Here is a 20,430-nt window from a genome sequence, read left to right as displayed (position 1 = left end):
AAAATATTGCAGTGATAGTTAGACAACTAATCTCTAAAGATAAATGTCTTAAAAAAAAACAAAAGGAGAGATGCCCCTTGTATGTTCTGACCTTGATTAAAAACAGAGAAGTCTGAAGTATGTAGACTTCATCAGCAGGCTCCAAGTATCACCCATCCTTGGAAGGCAAGCGTTCTCTAACTCTGCAATTTCCTTCTTTCTGACAGATGGGGAGCTCTCCATATCCAATGAAGATGACTCCCTGGAAAATGGGCAGTCCTTGAGCTCCAGCCAGCTGTCTCTGCCTGCACTGTCAGAAATGGAGCCGGTCCCCATGCCCAGGGATCCCTGTTCATACGAGGTGCTCCAAGCTTCAGACATTATGGATGGGCCAGGTAATGCCAGAGTGTCACACTGGGAACCTCTACTCCCACTGGATTTGGGGTTCTAGCTTTTTACATATAAAGAAAGATCTGGAAACTGGGATGAAACTGACCCAAGTATTAGTTTTTCATACATACAGAGTTTAAGAAAATAGAGATATTTACCTGTGTTGTTCTCATTTTAAAACCCATTTTTCTCACTTGATTTATGGCTTGTTTGGGGAAAATGGATGATTTTTAAATGTCATTGTTTTGTTTTCTAACACTCATCTCTATTAAGATAAAGGTGAAGCATGCTATATTTCTATATTTGCCTATTCAAAAGGCCTGAACAACCAGGCTCACACCTTTAATCCTAGCTACTCAGCAAGCTGAGGTCTGGAAATTGCTGTTCAACGCCATCTAGGGAAGAGACATGAGATTCTATCACCAATCAACCACACAAAAGAAAGCCAGAATTGGAGCTGTGGCTCAAGTAGTAGAGTACCAGCCTTGGACAAAAAAGCTAGAGGATAACACCCAGGTCCTGAGCTAAGCCCCAGTATTGGTGCAGGGTGGGGGAAGAAGGCAGGAAAGGGCCTAAACACTCTTTAATTTCTAGTCCCAGTGTACCAGACAATGGTTCTATCAATTCAGTAAATTGTATCAATTTAGCGGATGCAGTCAATTAATTTAATTGCTCATTCAATCCTGTACAATTTATTGCTTAATCAGGAGCCTACTGATAGATATATACAAGAGATATATTCTTATACCATCTGACTGAACATCGCCTCCCTCTTTAATCCAGAGTTGCCTCTGTGCCCAACACTCAGCTTTCGAGAGGTGTGCAGAGTTACCCCAGTCAGTTCAACTATCAGTCACTAACCGCCCCTTTCCCCCGACAGACAGGACTGGTACACACTGTTAGCAGATGGCTCTGTGGGAAGGAAGCTTTTGACTATCTGGTGTACTGGTAGAAAACCCATGTCCTTTCTGCATGCTGTGTGCAAATTCCATGCCCACAGGAGCTCAGGTAGGAGGAGAGGAGAAATGGTGGTATACCCCCATGGATTCCCATTCTCCACAGTGGCCTGGAGAGTTATTGCTCCATCAAGGTGTTCATCACTGGTAATAGGAATATCCTTTGAGATGGAGAGACCTTGAGGCTTCTAGGTACTCTGCGAGTCTCTGTTGCTTGCAGAATGCTGATCCCCTGGCCAAGAAGAAAAGAAGGAGTCATTTATAAAGTTTTCTAATTGTGGCAGTGAGGGAAGGCAGAGAGAAAGATGTACAGCTGAATTACAGTTTTCCTTCCAGAGTTTTCTAACAAGAGCAGTGGATTTTTTTTTTTAATTCAGCCTTCCTTGTGACATTGCATCAGGTGGGTTTGAATGTGTTAGTGAATCTGTCATCCTAGCCCTGTCACAGGGTTTCACCCTCACCACACAGGCTGCCAGATTGAGAGGAAAGTGCGTGTGCCACCAACCCATCCCTTGACAGTTTGCAGGCCTCTGGTGCCTGTCCATGGACCTCTGTGGTCTGGAAGAGGCAGATTCAATGCAGAGCAAAGAGAAATAGGGGAATCAAAACAACGGAAAATATGGCTAGAATGGAAGCTGTTATAATTGAAACATAGTAAAATCTGGGCATGCAAGGGGGGAAGGGAAATGAGAGCTATCAAGGAGTGGTCTCAAGCATCCTTTACCTTGATGGAGTTTATAGGAGGTGGCTGGACCTTTCCACTGCAGTTCATCTGGAAGGTGGCTGTTCAGTGCTGGGTCACAGCCTGTTTGTGTCAGCTCTCCAGACTGTGAACAGGACCAACCAGTGTACCAAATGAGAGCCAAGACAGAGGGAAAACTTAGCAGGCAACATTGAGACTCTTTAGTTTGACCCAGTCTCTCTTCCTTCCTGGAGCCAACATTTGGTTCCTCTGGTAGTTCAGACACACTTCATTCTTGCTCTACTGCATTTGCCATCCTGTTCATTGTGGTTTTAGACCCTTGAGTCCCAGCATTTGTAGTAGACCTTGTATGATGAATGCCAAGTTTGGAATGGAGTCTTTCACCTCTCTCCTCTTTTTTTTTTTTCCTTTGCCTCCCATCTATGCCCCTCCACCACCCCTGCTGCTTTCATGGATTTCCGGTGTCCTCCCCTTTCTCCACACATACTTGATAACCTGAAGCAATCAGTCGCTCTGCCGTCTTGCTAAGCCAGCTCGCGTCCCTGTCCTGTGTTGCTGGCTGGCCCATGCCATCCCCACCTGAGCTGCGTTCGTGTAATGTCTCCTGTGTATCATGTGGTTGTCCCCTCAGTGTCTGAAGAGAGTCCCTCTGCCAGTGAGTCTGGAGTCCTCCTGTCCCAAGATCCTTCAGCCAAACCAGTCCTGCTACTGCCCCCCAAAAAACCTGCTGCTTTCCCTGGAGACCATGAGGACACCCCAGTGAAGCAGCTGCCCCTTCTCAAGCAGCCCCCGGCCCTGCCTCCCAAACCCACTGCCCGGATTGCCAACCATTTCACAGGTGAGTCTGCCATGCCCTCCCATGGCACCTGCCCCTCCTGCCCTTCAAGGGAGAATTGTTTCCTCTTTCGGGCTTGTTATCTAAGTCCTGAAAATAGATCTCTGGTCAGTTGCCCTGTGGGGCATTCGGGCGTTTCTGTGTACGTCTTAGTACATGCAGTCATGACCAGGGTTTGTGTTTTCCTTTGTGTCAAGAAGCATTCGATATACACCTGCCAGCCATGTGCCAAGAGCCTTCTGTCCTGTGTATCTGTAAATATGTACCTTGTATTTATGTGGCGAGTGTAAGAGTAGCTTGGGCAAACCTAAATTCAACATCAACATGTTTGCAAAAATTAAAACCAGTGCCCTGTTTCTTGCATGATGAGTTTGTTGAGGCTTTATATGTTGTGTCCTGAAGTTATTCATCTGAAGCTTAGTATATTCCTCCTATTAAAATTCATTTTGTTATTGTCAGCCCTCTTTAAAAAAAGGAAAGGCAAAGCAAAGGCAGTGATGTACAAGTTTGTAGGGGAAAAAAAATTAGTGGGAGAAGAATCAGCTTAGCCATGCTGTCCTAAAATGACTTTGATATTTTTGTTTGTAGTGTTCACAAGGTGCACACCATTGTTTGTGTCCGTTGGGCCTCCAATGAGATTGTATTTCAGTGCTCATTTGCACCCGATACCACTTTGTGACCTAAAATCATGGTGTGATCAGAGATAAAAAGGTTTCTGAAAGAACCTTGATGATAACTGACTGCACTTTTACGATATGATTGGTATTTTTACAAATGATATAGACTTGATCTGTTTTGTACCTTGTATTATGTAATGAGGATGGAGCTAGGGGGAAACACTCAACTTGTAGAAAAACTGAGGTTCAGACAAAAGAAGTAGATTCTTCAGGAACTTGGTGGAGGCAGGATTGGACCCTGCTTTCCAACTCCTAGCCCTGTGGCTGTTGTCTCCTTGGGAGCAGGATGACCTCACACAGTACTTGTGTTTATTACACTCAGTTCCAACATAGGCTTGAGCTAATTCTCTGTTGTTCATATCCATCCCAACTGGATGTTCACAGAGTGAAAGAACCAATGTCCACCCAAAGGAACTACCCAATGCATCAATAACACTTCAGTTCAGTGCCCTAAATTTAAATTCAGAAGAAATTGCAAAGATGAAATAGTTCCACAATCCCCTAAGACACACCCACCATCCTTCTGTTTATCCACCAAATAAGAATTGAATATCTCTGCATATACTGTATTACTATGCATTGATAAATCATGAACTAATTTTTATGTTAATACATAGTCCCCAGCACAATTTTATTGGCTGCTTGTTGAGAATCAAGACTTACTTGTTTAATTCTTTAGATCTTTTCTAGCTTCTCTATTATAAAAATATACATACAACATTGAACAACAGCCTCCATAAATCTTTATGTGTCTCTTTTTCCAGTTTCTAGAATCCAAATTGCTAAGTCAAAGCTTAAGCCTTTGACATCAAATTTACCTTGCGAGATTAAATATGGTACAAAATAATTCTCATGTACGCATGTAGCACATACTTATTCAATATAACTACCATGGACAGGATGCTGCGCTGGGTATGAAGGCAGAATACATCACTGTAGCAGGATAATGAATACATACACAGTCAGATCTTGATTCCCATGGCTTCCACAACTGGGATTCAGCCAACCACACATTCAAAATATTTGGAGGAAAAAAAAAAGTCCATCTGTACTGAAATGTATACAGACTTTTTTCTTGTCATTAGTCTTTAAACAACATAATGTGACAACTGCTTTACAGTGTTTGCAAATTGGATTGGGTGTTCCGTACACTGTAAATTATGTAGAAATGATTTGAAGTACATGGAATGATGTGTATAGGTTCTGTGCAAATACTGCACTGTGGTTTCTGATTCATCCTTGAGGTACTGATTCCAGGCTTCTCCAGAGGAGGAGAGAAGGAAGGAGAGAGAGAGGAAGGGAGAGAAAGAGGGAGGTAGGAAGACAGAGGTAAAAGCTAGAATGACTATCATTCCAAGTGTTATTTGTGGTTCAGTTCAGCCTCATAAAGGTGCCCTTGTAGAAGACTGAAACTTGAATACGAAGGACATTTATGCAGAGGATTCCAGAAAAGAAGACCCTGTACAAAGGGTCAAAATGGGCACTGTTTGGGGTCATTGAAGAGTTGGTTCGGCTTGGCTGGAGGCTTCATTGGGACGTGTACTGAGAGACAGGGTTCACTAGATGAGAGTTTACAGAGGTTTAGAGTTTATTATTGAGCATGGAGTGATGTGGAAACTAACCTTTAAAACATGTCCCTGGGTCACTGTATAGAGAATAGAGTGAGCAGAAATGTCAAAGTCACAGTTGAGGCCTACCACAGTGGCCACTGAGACCAGGTCTCACCTCTGTCCCCAAAATCATGAGTGGAATTAAATGGAATGTTCTGGGCCAGAGGAGCTACTGCAGACATGGCAGTGTGAGCTGGCAGATGTCTGTGGACAGTAGGAGAAGAGAGAGAAGACCATAGATACACAGATACAGAATTTCTTTACTTGATCACACTCTAAGTAATGGCGGGGGTAAGGGCACACGGAGCTTCAGCCATGAGCCCTAGAGTTTGAAAAGTTCGAATTCCATGAAACTCGCAATACAAGAAAAACTGAAAACATCTAAATTAGCCCAGTCTCTCTGGTGTCCCTGGTCCTTTCCCAAGAGAGTGACTGTAATATTCATGAGCCTTACCTCATGCAGCTTCGATCAGATGTATATAGAAACACATTATACCCTTGCCATGTACCTGATCGCCTCTTAACTATGTTAAAGACATGGCCAGTAGTTATCTAGTGTCAGTCCAGTGCAATCCTTTTGGCTCTAAATGCACTTAGACTTGCTTAATTTTTATAAGTGAGCAACTCATCATAATGAATGTGCATCACCATGAGGCAGCTCCATTAACCCTGTTCTGTTGCTAATTACTCTGGAGACGATCTGGGCCATGTCAGAAGGAATTAATCAATTAAGAATTCCAGAGCTGGAAGTAGAGACTCGGTAGTTAGTGGTCGAATTCTAGGTGAGATACAAGCTGAACCAAAGCTGTTTCCAAGTTCTCGGTCAAGAAAAGCCATTCCAAATTCTCTCTGCTTATGTCTTTTGTTTCCACTTTCTCCGAAAAACCCACAATGAACTTGGAGAATCTTTGTCTTCCAAGTTGTCTCCCTTCTTCAGCCAGGCAGAGAAGTTCTTGCTCTCGCAGACAATCTTCTCTCTCTCTCTTTTCTGTGTTGTCTTATTTTAGTGATACTTGTGTTTGAACTCTGGGCCTCCTGCACTTACTCTGCAGAAGCTCTATCGCATGAGCATGCCTGGTCCAGCCCTGCCTCCTCTTTTACCTTCTCATCTTCCTGCCTCTGCGGTGGCCCATAACACAAAGTCAAGAGTCCTGGAGCCTCAGAGTCCTGCATTTGTGGAAGTATTTTTGCTCATCCGAGCTCATTGTACTATGAACATGATCTGAGCTAAATTATTCACAAAATGGATTCTCCCTGGGATGATGGATAACCCAGAGGAAAAGTGTGATTGAGACCAAAAAAAAAAATCTGTCTTCTGCTTTTCTAGGTTTGCATAGTGATCACTTTTCCAGGCATCCAGACCTCAGATATCAAATGTAGAACATTGCACGAATAACCCCTGCCTTCCGCATACTATACTATGAGACGTCCCTCACACATGGCAATCGAATGATGACTCAGTCTACATGGTAGCCTCATACTTGGAAAATAAGCATTTTCAGGGCAGTGAGCATATTCTGAGAACTTCACTATGTAGTAGTGTTTAGTCCTGTGGGATAGCTACCCTTCTCATTCTTACCCTTCTTCTTACAGAAGTGGAATGACTTAATTATGGTTACATAACCAGTAAGTGGCAGAAATGGGCTTGATCCTGCTTGGTTTGACTCCAGATCCTCACATCACCATTAGTCTTTACCACATGACAACTCCAACATTTTGTAATTCCAACATTTTGTTTTTAAGCTTTGTATATTTTAATCTGATGAAGAAATGAGAAAAAATCTGCTTCTAAAACCTGATAAAGAAATTTTAAAAATCTGCTTCTTGGGCTGGGAAGGTGGCTCAGTGGTAGAGTGCTTGCCTTGCATGCTCAAGGCCCTGGGTTCGATTCCTCAGCACCACATAAGCAAAAAGAAAAAAAGCCAGAAGTGGCACTGTGGCTCAGGTGGTAGAGCACTAGCCTTGAGCTGAAGAGCTGAGGGACAGTGCCCAGGCCCAGAGTTCAGGCCCCATGACCAGACCCAAAAAAAAAAATCTGCTTCTTTATTTTTATAACTTTTATTAGCTAGTTTGGACTGCCATATATAACATGTTACATAGACCGGGTGACTGAGGCACCAAAGATTTATTTCTCAAAGCTCAAGAGAGTGAAATACAAGAAGAAGGCCAGATACACTTTATTTTTCTGGTGAGGTTTCTTTGCCTTGTAGACAGCTACCTTCTTGCTCTGTCCTCACATCATTGGGGGATGAGACCAATCCCTGGTGTCTCTTCTTATAAAGACACTAATCCTATCCAGTAAGATCCCATCTTTATGACCTCAATTCCCCTTAATTTCTTCCTCCAATTACTATCATCTTGGGGGGTGGGGGAGATGGAGAGGAGGAATTGAGGCTCCAACACAGGAATTTAGGAAAGGGATGATACAATTAAATAATACTGGAATACTCATTTAATAAGAGCCAAAAGCCAGGTGCCAGTGGCTTACTCAAGGAGCTGAGATCTGAGGATCAAAGTTTGAATCTAGCCCAGAATGCCAAATCTGAGAGACTCTATAATCTCCAATTGATCAGCAAAAAGGCAAAAGTGGAGATGTGCCCAAGTGAAAAAGCTAAGCAACAGCATGAGGCCCTGAGTTCAAGCCCCAGTACTGGCTCTAAATATATACATACCTATATTCATACAAACATATATACATACATAAACTTTAAGAAGCAAAATGAAAGCATTACCTGAACTTACTTTCTATACCAGTTTCTACCTGCTTTTCAAATCTTGGTTAACTTTTCTCACAATGCAGAATTTTTATTTTTAGGCAATAGTATCACTATTTATTGATCAAAACATTTTTATAAGCCAGGTGTTGTGATGCATGCCTATAATCCTACCACTTGAGAGGCTGAAGTAGAAGGTCACAGATTCAAAGCCAGCCTGGGCCACATAGCAAAAACATTAATAAAAAGTTTTTAAAGCTATCTCCTACTCTGACGTCTGTAGTCAGGCAAAGATTGTCTATCTGTTTTGTTGTTGCACTATTAGTTTGGAAATTTAAGCCAATCAGCCCTTATATTTTGAGTTCCCAATCTATATAAGGAGTTTCTCTATGTTAAGGCCATCAGCCATTGGAACTATAGGCCATAATAAGCAATAGAAAATCTGTTGTTGTTGCTGTTGCTGGTGGTGGTGGTGGTGGTGGTGGTGGTGGTGGTGTGTGTGTGTGTGTAATTGTGCTGGTATTGAGGCTTGCAATCAAAGCCCCAGCCTGGGGACTGTCCCTGAGCTTTTTTACTCATGGCTGGGACGCTGCTCCTTGAGCCACAGCTCCGCTTTTGACATTTTGCTGGTTAATTGAAAATCATAATCTCACAGTCTTTTTTTTTTTTTTTGCCTGAGCTGGTTTGCAAAAGATATCGTCAGATCTCAGCCTTCTGAGTAGCTAGAATTACAAGCATGAGCCACCAGCACCCAGCCTAGAAAATGTTTATTTAATATGGAGAAGTAGAAGCATAGCTCTAAAGAACTCAAGTAGCAAGAGGTTAAAGCCTCTTGGAGGCATCATAAAAAGCATCATAAAGAAAGATGTGTTTAAGACAAGCCTTACAGATGCATCTGATTTTGAAAGGAAGGTGTTGGAGGTGGGGGTTGATATTAAATAAGGAGAGTACGAGGCACATGGTGCTCCACAAATGGAAGATGGAATGTAAGTTGCTGGTAATGTAATTATGAAAGTTGGAGCTGAATAGTGACTGTACAGAAGGGAAGCTGGAGAGCCTAGAATGCCACGGTGAGGGTTTCAACTTTGGATAAGGAAAGGGGGATCGTTGGTGGGCTGTCAGTAACAATCACTTCATTTCAGCTGAGCTGGTATCTTTGGCATAGGTAAGATGGCCATTGATGCTGTTGGGTAGACAGATTGACAACTGGATGTATACATGTTACTGGGGGAAACTCAGCATTGACTAGAAATGGCAAAGGGTGCCAACCTGCTTCCCTTGGGAAAGGTGCCAGGAAGAAGTTTCCTGAGGGCAAAATTTGAGCTTGCCTCCTTCCCTACTCTATGATGAGTTAATGCTGGCCAGAAGTAGAACAGGAGGTCTTGGGAAGGGGAGAAGCTTTGTCCATAAGTTTCCTCTGAGGGAGTGGAGTACCATGCTCTCCAACTCTGAATTCTTCCATAAGTCTTCTCTCCTGTGTTAGGTACTGTTGGAAGGAAATGTGATCAGAGTGTTCATTTTTCTTCACAATGGGGAGAGGGACTGAAAAGGGAGGACGAATTTTGTTTGGTTGGTTGGGTTTGGGTGGGGTTTTCTCTCTCTCTCTCATGGTTTTAGGGTTTCAATCCAAGATCTGATAGATGCCTTGGGCCTGAGATGACAGAACATCACGGTAGCAGAGCATGGGAGTGCAAAGCTGCTCTCCTAGTGGCGGCCTGGAAGCCGAAAGGAGGAACAGTTAGAGGCCAAAACCAGGATTTACCCTTCAACATTATGTTCCTCACCCCAGTGCCTCACTTCCCCCACTCACCTTCCACTGTTCTACCACCTGCCAGTCTGTTAATGGATTAAGCTATCAATTAGGTCAGCACATTATGCCTTTGACCAAAGCAAAATACCAAGCTACCCTGTCATCCTAGGGTGGCTGGTGTGTCAAAGAATTGGAGTTCCTATGAGCTCCCTCTTGTGAGCAAGGGAGGGTACTGTCTTATTTGGCAGCCCATTGATGCTGAACTCTGACTTATACTGTGTATGTGTGAGTGCGTGTGTGTATGCATGCATGCATGTATGTGCATGCTTGTGTGCCAATCCTGGAGCTTGAACTCAGGGCCTGGGTGTTGTCCCTGAGCTTTTTTGCTCAAGGCTAACACTCTACCACTTGAGCCACAGATCCACTTTTGGATTTTTGGTTGTGAATTCAAAACAAGAGACTCACAGACTTTCTTGCCTGGGCTGGCTTTGAACTGTGATCCTTAGATTTCAGCCTCCTGAGTAGCTAAGATTGCAGGCATGAACCACTGATGCCCAGTTCTGAATACACTTTTAATAGGCCCCTTGTGTCTTTGGGTGAAATGCCTCTTGTCTGTATGAAAGAAGCTGGAGAGTTTAATAACTGAAACCAGATGGCAAGAGACTGAGAAATTCATCTAACACACTTGCTCATTAAGCACCAAGTGCTACTATCGTTAATGCAAACTGCTTGTACATCGGCAGTTATAAATGGACTCATAAACCAGGTGTTAATTTAAAAGTTTGTTTATGAGGCGTGGGCATGGCAGCTCATGCCTATATAATCCCAACTGCTCAGGAAGTAGACAGCAGGGGTATTTGTGGTTCAAAGCTAAAATCCTGAGTAAGAAAGTTAGAAGGACTCCATCTTCACAAACAAGCTGGATGTGGTAGTACAGGCTTGTAATACCAGCTACACAATAGGGGGATAACAGTCCAAGGCTTATCCCAGGGAAAAAGCCTAAGACTCTATCTGAAAACTGAGTTTAAAAAAAAACCCACTAGGGTTATGGCTTAAGTGATAGAGCACCTACCTTTCAAGTGGGAGACTCTGAGTTAAAACTCTGGTATTACCAAAGGAGGAAAAAAAACTTCACTTATGGTTGTAAGAAGAGAAGCTAAAGTGATACTGATTGAGTCTCCCTTATTCAAGACGGGACCAGAAGTATTTCAGGTTTAGCAATCTTCTAGATTTTGAAGGAGGGGATGGGGGCATAGGAAATATCTTGGGGATGAGGCTCTTGTCTATGCATGAAATTCATCCAGGTATTCATGTATTTTATTGGTGGAACTGAGACTTGGGATTGAACCCAGGGCCTCACAGATGCTAGGCAAGCACTGACACTTCTTGAGCCACACCCCTAGCCCATGAATTTCATTTATGTTTCATATACCCTGTGTGCTCAGGCCTGACAGAAGTGTTGTGCCACATTTGCAGTGCACTGGTGTTTAAACTGTGACCTGTCACATGAGGTCAAGCCTGGAATTTTCCATGCTTCATGGCAGGTTTTGGATTAGAGATGCTCAGCTGTATTCCCTCAGCCCACCCTCATTCCCATTGGTAGCCCCCGGTCTTACTGTATGAGGACAAGTGACAGAAATAATCATACACTTCCAGTTCTTTGTCTGAAGTCCTGAGCCAGAGCTGGGTCATGTTGAAATATGGCTCTCTTGGGTTTTATGGCTGTGCAACACTCACAGTTTGGGTTTATTTTCCTTGTTCCCTGGAACTGGTAGTTTTTGCTTCTTCCACTCCATCAACAAAGACAGCTTTATGAATACACTGCATCTCAATCAGGCTGACTGCAGAAAGAAGTCAGCAAGCAGAGACACTTCTGTGTGCTCCGGCTGCCCCAGCCACCAGCATCATAAATGCAGAAGGCAGAGTGTCCTCCCACGAGGAAGAAATACAGGGGCATCCGCTAGATCAAAGCATCTTCCTCAGTGAGAGCCTGTCCACGTGAAGTAAGCATGTCTGTGTCTGCCTTATCCCAACTAAGGAGACTGAATTCCAACAATGTTAGCGCAAAGCAAGGGGCCTGGATTTTAAGACCCCCCAGTTCTGGGTTCTGTTCCCTTAGCTCTCTAATACTATATGGTGCTGTGTGCATTAGAGCATCTTGCTAAAACCTGGGCAGTTCCTCTACCTCCTTCTCCTCCTCTCTTCTTCCTTCTCTTCCTCTTTTTCTCCTCCTCTTCCTTTTTTTCTCCTTTTCCTTTTCTACTTCCTACTCTTCCTCTATTATCTCCTTTTCTTCCTTCTCCTCTGCTTTTTTTGTTTCTCCCTCCTTTTTCTCCTTCTCCTCCTCTTCCTTCTCCTCTTTCTCTTTTTCCTCCTCATCCTCTACCCCCTCCTCCTCTTCTGTCTGCTCCTGCTGCAGTGTTTCCTGGCCTGCCTGGAGATGCCTTAGATGGTCCTTTGGAAGCTCTTACCTCTACTACTTGACTCACTCTTCAATTGCCTGTGGTATATTTACCTGCTTCTTGACTTCTACCTTTTCACCCATGCTGGGAGGAAGCACCAATAGCTGAGTTTTCAGGGGTATTATGAGAGTCCACTTAGTAACACTGCAAGTGCACATTGTGCTTTGTGCAAAGCATGTTCACACAGTGTCTGACCTTCAGAATGACCTGTGAATGAGGCAGGGAATATATTTTGATGTTTATTTTATAATCAATTAACACCATATCTATTGAACTCCTGGGATATATCAAGGATTATACTGGGCATTGAGGATCTTAGGCTCTATGCTAACTTGTCTGGAGACTTTGTAAAATTAGAATAAGGTACTCTAGGGAGAGTGTTTCTTCCTCCAGGGTAACAGCCCTATGCCAATCAGAACAGGCCTTGGAAGGGTGTGTGTTAGACAGAGGAACATAGCTCCTTAGTCTTAGAGCTAGGATTCCAGACCAGCTCCTCAGAGATCTCAAGACAGTCAGGATTCAAACCAAGACATGATTATTAGAGCCAGGTACTGGAAGCTCATGCCTGTAATCCTAGCTTCTCAGGAGGCTGAGGTTTGAGGATTGCAGTTTGAAGCCAGCCCAGGCAGGAAAGTCCATAAGACTCTTATCTCCAATAAACTACTCAGAAAAAGCCAAAAGTGGGGTTGTGTCTCAAGTAGTGGAACACTAGCCTTGAACAAAAAGGAGGTTAAGGACAGCACCTAAGCCCTGAGTTCAAGCCCCAGGAACGCACACACACACACACACACACACACACACACACACACACACACACACACACACACATACAATGAATATTCACTATATATTTCCTTGTTTAATATAGGCACAAAGTACACTGAAGGGAAATAGAAGATTGGCAAGGAGAAAGAACAAAGAATCCAATGCTGAATCAGCTCTAGGAAAGCTAAACATTTGATTAAGTAGTTAATGCTTAAGACAATCATTTGAGGAAAGGCCCATTAGGCAAACAACTAAAATGTCTTCAATGTGTTCTAAAGCAAAGAAAACAGAAAAATCCAGTCAGGGGACATAAGACATCATTCACAAAATGTTCCGTGATAAGTAATTTTTATATAAAATCCAAGTGGAATTACTGTTAGATAATATGGTTTTTTTAAAAAAAACTATTAATTGCACATTTCAAATATAAGGAAAACAATCAGGTGGATTTCTTTTGAACAAATCAGCTTTCAGGAAGCTGGCTTGGAGCCAGTCGGTTTTACCTTTTTACTTACTGGAAGTATAGAAACGGAAGAGACCATCCGATGATGTCTTAAGACGGACACTGGCCAATCCCTGCCTTAGACAGCATCCTACTCAGAACTTATGGCAGCCCTCCATCCTTGGCCCTCAGCACCCAGGCAGCACTTTAGATCCAAACACCTGGTCCAGAGATCCTGACTTGTATGTCAGAATCCCAGGGATATAACCTTATAGTGCCAGGTGACTGTCACAGGTGGTCCCAGGACTCTGCTCTAAGAAACAGTGACTTTGTGCCTAGAGAAAGACAGAAGTATCACAAATAAAATTAAATTAAATTTAAAAAAAAGAAAGACAGAAGTAGTTTGCAACTCTACCCCTAGTTTTTAAAAATTGCAGTGCTGGACCCTAGCATAGAATCATGGGGGTTGGAGACAGTGTCAGTATAATTCTCACACTTACCTACCTTCACAAACACACACACACACACACACACACACACAGAGGCTTGAGAACATGAGGCTAGGCGCTCACTCCCCCTGAGCCTTGCCTGTGCTGTTGCCCCACAATGGGGCACCCTGCAGGAAATATGAAAATGTTGCTGAACTCTAGGAGGTGGCATGGGGGTGGGGAGAGAACTGACAGGAAGTGGATGAGCGCTGACAACATAAAAATAGAGCAGAATTCAGTGGGGCTGACTTGTCAGAGTCACAGGGCCCAAGGGAAAAGTGGGCTGGGTGGGGCAGTGGGTCCTCAGTTGGGCAGTGAAGGGTGAAGGCAATTTTGATCTTCAGGCAGGAATGGGGAGATGAGGAAACAAAGGCCCTGCTAGAGAAATGAATTGTTTACTGAGAAGCCCAACGTGGAAACATGTTGGACCCCTGAAGTAAGAACAAGAATAGTACAATAGATTTGACACTGACAGTTTGCACTTGGATGTGTTAGCATGGACAAGAGCCATGTGACACCAAAAGCATGGACAGATGATGGTTTCAGGAGATGTCTGTGTGAAGATGGATTGGCAGGCTGGGACCTGTATCCACATCAATGATGAGATCCCAGATTGAGGACACTGGCAACCGGGTTAGGAACACACAAGTTTGAGATGGGTAGAAAGATAAGGAAACAGAAATTCAGAATGGTATGTTGCTGATTCCAAATCATGCCTCCAGACCTGTTATAGGAAATGGTGTTGATATTGAGATGTCATAAAAATATAAAAATAAAGAGCTGAGCTGCCCAGGCTTTCACCAGCATTTAGTTAGACTGGGGAGGTGGGGGGGCAGGGATAGGGACTGCATAGGAAATTGACAGAAAATAGATAATTCCACCATTTTAACCTGTTTCTTAATTTCCTTGCCAAGTCCACTGAGCCAAAAAAAAAAAACAGATTTAAAATGGTTTACTTTCCTCTTCTGCCCATACTTAAATGATAACCACATTTATCAGAACAATCAGAAAGGAAATGCAAGCAGGAAAGGTAAAAGGGATGGGACTTCCCTGTGCCCAGCATCTATCTTTTCTAGAACAATTAGAATGACTATCTCTATTAGTTCACTTAGAAGTTTCTTCTTCCCCTGTTTTGTTAGAATTTCTGGAGTCCTCGTGGCTCATTTTGCTATGGAAGTAATGACAGGTAATCCTACAATATGGGAGATTGTCATTTAAGATGAGCAGAACTTTCCAGCATTGTCACTCCTAGGTAGAGCATTCCTACTCTACCTTCCTAGCTCTTATCTTTTCCTGGTGAAAGGAATAAGAATCTTGCTGCCTTAGATGGACCCAGAACCCACAAATGAAGGATCATGGGAAAGAGTTGCTGGAGCGAAACCATGAACACAATGAGATGTATCACAATTGGTAGGTGTGCACTAAAGCTTCCAGGAGCCAGAGGAAGACAAGTCAGTACCAAGAGTTGACACAAATATGGAGTTTCTGCATTTCACTCAGCACTTTAGAATGAGCTAATACTTCCTGTTATTGTCCTTCCTGGGGCGGCTTTGTGCTGTGTCCAGGCGATCACAGTGAACAGGATCGGAATTGGAGGTTGAGCATAGGAGCTTTGCATTTGGGAGCAAGCTCACCAGAGACCCTGGAATTACTAGCTTTTGCTGTGTCCTATTGTGAACTAGGAGTTTTGTTTCCAGCCACTTGGAGCTATATGATCTTAAAATGGCTCATCTGCCTTATGCCTTTTGGAGGATCTCTTTCTAGGAAACCTGTGGATTCTTCTAGCAATAGATCCATCAGCATTTCAGTTCAGTCTGTGTTATATGGCTTGTACCTTCTCTCATGTGAACTACGCACTGAGTACCATGATATATTGGTTCAAGTCCATTGTTATGTAGGCAAGGAGATAGTTACACAAACAAGAAGTATGGTATAGGACTAAATTGGCTGGAAGACATGACTATCATAGGGGAAAAAAAATACTTAAACCAGTGTCTGGCATATAGAAAGCATGATGCAGATTGAATATTCCTAATTTGAATATCCAAAACCCAAGATACTTCAAAATTCAGAACTTTTCTGAGTGCTAACATGCCATTGGGACATCTGATGATTCAATGTGTACAGACTTAGTTTCATGTACAAAGTTATTTTACAAATACTATATTTATGAGCCAGGCACTAATGGCTCACACCTGTAATCCTAGCTACTCAAGAGGCTGAGATTTCAGGATTGCAGTTTGAAGCCAGCCAGGAAAGCAAAGTCCATAAAAATCTTATCTCCAATTAACAACCAAAAAGCTAGAGATGGAGCTGTAGCTCAAGTGGTAGAGTGCTAGCCTTGAGCATAAAAGCTTAGGGATACAGGTGGACCCATGGCAACAATGAGATGTACAAGTTGTTATGCTGAAAAACGAACTTTATCTTTATAACACATGCCTATTATCCCAGCACTTGGGAGTCCAGGATAGGAAGATAAGAGTTTGAGACCAGCCTGAGCTACAGAGTGAGAACCTGTTTAAAAAATCAAGGGAGCTAGGAATGTGGCTTAGTGGTAAAGTGCTTGCCTTGCATGCATGAAGCCCTGAGTTTGGTTCCTTAGTACCACATAAACAGAAAAGGCCAGAAGTGGAGCAGAATGATAGCCTTGAGCAAAAGAAGCTCAGGGACTGTGTCCAGGTCCTGAGTTCAAGTTCCAGGACTCACAAAAAATAAAATAAAAATAGGGGGTTGGGAAGGAGAAATCTAGAGAAAATGAGGGGAGCAGGTATGACACTGTTCAAAAAGAAATATACCCTTTTCCTGACTTATGTAAGTGTAACCCCTCTGTACATCACCTTTACAATAAAAAAAAATTTAATCAAAAAAAAAAGAAAAACGAACTTTACAACTTTGGCAAGGGGGGGGGGTGCGGCATGGGAAGGGATGGGAAGGGGAAGGGGAAACAAAGGAGGAGACAACAATGCTTGATAAGAAATGTACTCATGGGGCTGGGGGTTTAGCCCAGCAGAAGGGCGCCTGCCCGGCGCGTGCAAAGCCCTGGGTTCGGTCCTCAGCCCTGGAAAAAAAAAAAGAAATGTACTCATGCTGGGTGTCGGTGGCTCACGCCTGTAATCTTAGCTACTCAGAAGGCTGAGATCTGAGGATCACGGTTCAAAGCCAGACCCGGCATCAAAGTCCAAGAGACTCTTATCTCCAATAAACCACCAAAAACTGCAAGTGGCCCTGTGGCTCAAGCAGTAGAGCGCTTGCCTTGAGCTGAAGAGCTCAGGGACAGCCCCCAAGCCCAGAGTTCAAGCCCCACGATGAACCAAAAAAAAAAAAAGAAATGTACTCATTATCTTGCCCATGTAATTGTAACCCCTCTATAGGGTATTTTCACAATTTAAAAAAAAATACTCAGGGACAGCACCCAGGCCCTGAGTTCAAGCCCTAGGCCTGGCATCTAAATAAATAAATAGATAGATTAAAATAAATAAATAAATAAATAAAGCACAATTTGAAATTGTAACTCAAGTTTTGCCTAGCCCCACAAAATAACTTTGCTGAAAGCCTGTGTTTAACTAAATGCAAAATGATTTGATAGCCAAAGTCTCTTACCAATTTCCTACTCTCTGCCACATGGTCACAAATGTCCTCCCAGCTGATCAAGAAGAAAATCAGTCCCTGAAACTCTTACCTCCAGTTAACCACCAAAAGGCTAGAAGTGGACTGTGGCTCAAGTGGTAGAGCATTAGCCTTGAGCAAAAAAAAAATGTAGGAACAGGACCCAAGCCCAAGGACTAGTCCCTCCTTCCCCCACCAATAAAAAAGATTTAAGCTAGGCACCAATGGCTCATGCCTGTAATCCCAACTACTTAGGACACTGAAATAGGGAAGATCCTGGACAACAAAGTTTATTGTGAGATCCTTCCTTTCCTTCTCCTTCTACCTCTCCCTCTTTTTGTGCTAGTTATTTTTTTTGGGGGGGGGGCCTCCGGTCGTGGGGCCTGAACTCTGGGCCTGGGCGCTGTCCCTCAGCTCTTCAGCTCAAGGCTAGCACTCTACCACTTGAGCCACAGCGCCACTTCCAGCTTTTTTTCTTTTTGCTTATGTGGTGCTGAGGAATTGAACCCAGGGCCTCTGGCATGCAAGGCAAGCGCTCTATCACTGAGCCACCTTCCCAGCACCTGTGCTGGTTATTTTTAAGATAGGCTTTTGCCTTGCAACCACACATACTTCACTCCCACCCAGTACACCATAAATCTTCACAACTCAGCCTCCCAAGGTTGGATGTTGGGCAGATGAAGGAGTTCAGGTGGGCACTGTTAAGTCATTTGTAGAGAAATGTGCCCTTAGCAGACTTGAACCAAGTGCTGACTTCTGCCCTGTGCCTGTTGGGAAGTGGAAACCAAAAGAATGTATTACTTTAATAAAGGCAAATATGTAGATAATCTTGGCAGGTCCTGGAAAAGTTTTCTTTGAAGACCGGTGAATTTCTACCTTATGTCCCTTCCTGCAGCCTTCCTTGTCCGGCCTGCTCCAGAGTCTCAGTCTGACATGCCTGAGACCATACCACTAAGCAAGCCTGGGGCGCCTGAGGCCAGGGCATTCCCGGAGCTCCAGGAAATCAGCTCTAGCTGAGGGCATCCTCTATACTGATGCCTTCAGCTGATTGATTGCATCCTGAGGGCCCACCTCCTTACCAATGAACCCAAGGTAGAAAGAGCTGTGGTGTTCTCTCTTTCTTCTAATCCTCAACTCACATCTCTCCACCTCCTGCCCTCCTTCTCCCTCAGATCCTGGCGCCCCCGTGAAATTGCCTTGTCTGCCAATGAAACTGTCACCTCCGCTACCTCCAAAGAAAGTCATGATCTGTATGCCCGGCGGGGGCCCAGAGCTCTCCCTGGCAGCCTACGCAGCCCAGAAGAGCAGCCAACAGGGCGTGGCCCAGCACCACCACACCGTCCTGCCGTCTCAGATCCAGCACCAGCTGCAGTATGGCAGCCACGGCCAGCACCTCCCCTCCTCCACCGGCACCCTCCCCATGCACCCCTCCGGCTGCAGGATGATAGATGAGCTGAATAAAACGCTGGCCATGACCATGCAGAGGCTGGAAAGGTAATGGAGGCCGGGAAGGAAGGGAGAAGGGAGAGGGGCTACGGGGGGTGGGGTGGGGAGGGGGGATGGAGATCAATCACCTGAGGAATGTGAACAAGAGCTCATCCCCTGGGATGGAGGTGGAAGGGATGATGGGGAGACTGGAAGGTAAAACCAGACCAAACGTTGAATCTCAAGGAACAAACATACAGAAGGTTTAGAGTTTATTATTGAGCATGGAATGATGTGGAAACTAACCTTTAAAATATGTCCCTGGGTCACTGTATAGAGAATAGAATGAGCAGAAATGTCAAAGTCACAGTTGAGGCCTACCACAGTGGCCACTGAGACCAGGTCTCACCTCTGTCCCCAAAATCATGAGTGGAATCAAATGGAAGGTTCTGGGCCAGACATCCTACCTCAGCCTGAGAAATGCCCGGATGTCCAAGGCACATTGCTTGACTTGAGTTCCCTGCCTGACAAGGAGAAAGTTTTTCCATCTGGTGTGAAGAGTATATCTTACCTGAGACACTGAATGTGTGTCCCAGGGTAGTAACTGCTATTATTGAGACCAAGACCTGCAGATGAGAAAACAGCAGTTCTGAAGGCCTAGTAGACCTCAAAGCAGAGCCAAGCGCAAAATGTACCCAGGAGAGAGAGCTAAGCTTTGGTTTCCGGCCTCTTGGTCAAAGTATGTGCGTTTGGGAAAAGACTTAACTCAGAGAGAAGTTGTCGCCTCTTAGGTATTCTGAGTTTGTCATGTTATGTCATCCAAAGCAAAAACAAAACTTAATTTGGTCCTTTGCTATTGTTTTCAACTCTAGTTATTATTATTGAGAACATTAAGAACTTAAAGTTTGGGAGAAAACTTCTCATCTGTGCCTCCATCCGCACATCCGCAGCAGGAGCATCATCGTATTTAATCCTCATGGAGAAAGCAGGAGAGGTTGAGTAAATCCCTCAACGGATGCTGCACAGAGCACCTGTCAGCACCCATGAGTGCAGAAGTTGAGAGCATACTTTCAGATACTTTTAGAGTGTTAGACAGGATCATTTTATGTCTGTTGAGTCTTGTGATTAAAAAGGCTTTCGTTATTTTTAACACTCGTATTTCACAAAAGCACAAGTTTTCAATGGATTCAGAATGAAAAGAAATACACAATTAGAACTGTTGTTTCAGAGCAGCCATTTGAAAAGCATTGCTATAGGCAGTGTGTAGAGGTGCCGAGCCTTCTAGCCTGGATCTTGCCATCTTCCAAGTCCATAATTCTGTACTACAGCACAGCTGATTCTTGATGATAACCTAAGCCACTGTGATTCTCCACCAAGTAAAATTGTATGTTGACTGTGAGCCTTCATCATCTGAAACAGACACTTGTGACAACGTTATTAGTAGGATCTTGCGAATATGTTTCCATATAAAATAGACCATTTCAGCCAGGTGCCAGTGGCTCACACCGAGCTACTCGGGAGGCTGAGATCTAGAATCAGGGTTCAAAGCCAGCCCATGCAGGAAAGTCCACGGGACTCTTATCTCCAATTAACCACCAGAAAATTGGAAATGGTACTGTGGCTCAAAG

The 20,430-nt window shown here is 43.9% G+C and overlaps 1 protein-coding gene across 2 annotated transcripts in view; it reads left to right on the top strand.

The window, feature by feature from the left end:
* Phactr1 (phosphatase and actin regulator 1) overlaps nucleotides 1-20,430 on the top strand; it is a 437,712-nt gene that overhangs the window by 358,165 nt on the left and 59,117 nt on the right. The window contains exons 4-6 of one of the 2 annotated variants that reach the window (XM_013030448.1): nucleotides 207-374; nucleotides 2,660-2,866; nucleotides 18,550-18,871. In XM_013030448.1, the coding sequence (XP_012885902.1) occupies nucleotides 207-374; nucleotides 2,660-2,866; nucleotides 18,550-18,871 (697 nt within the window). The remainder of the gene's footprint in view (nucleotides 1-206; nucleotides 375-2,659; nucleotides 2,867-18,549; nucleotides 18,872-20,430) is intronic. The other variant, XM_013030446.1, reaches the window with a different exon arrangement.

Source organism: Dipodomys ordii, unplaced genomic scaffold (assembly GCF_000151885.1).
Source record: "Dipodomys ordii isolate 6190 unplaced genomic scaffold, Dord_2.0 Scaffold130, whole genome shotgun sequence".
Lineage (NCBI taxonomy): Eukaryota > Metazoa > Chordata > Mammalia > Rodentia > Heteromyidae > Dipodomys > Dipodomys ordii.
Note: the sequence above shows the minus strand (reverse complement) of the source record. Positions and strands in the feature narration are given on the sequence as shown.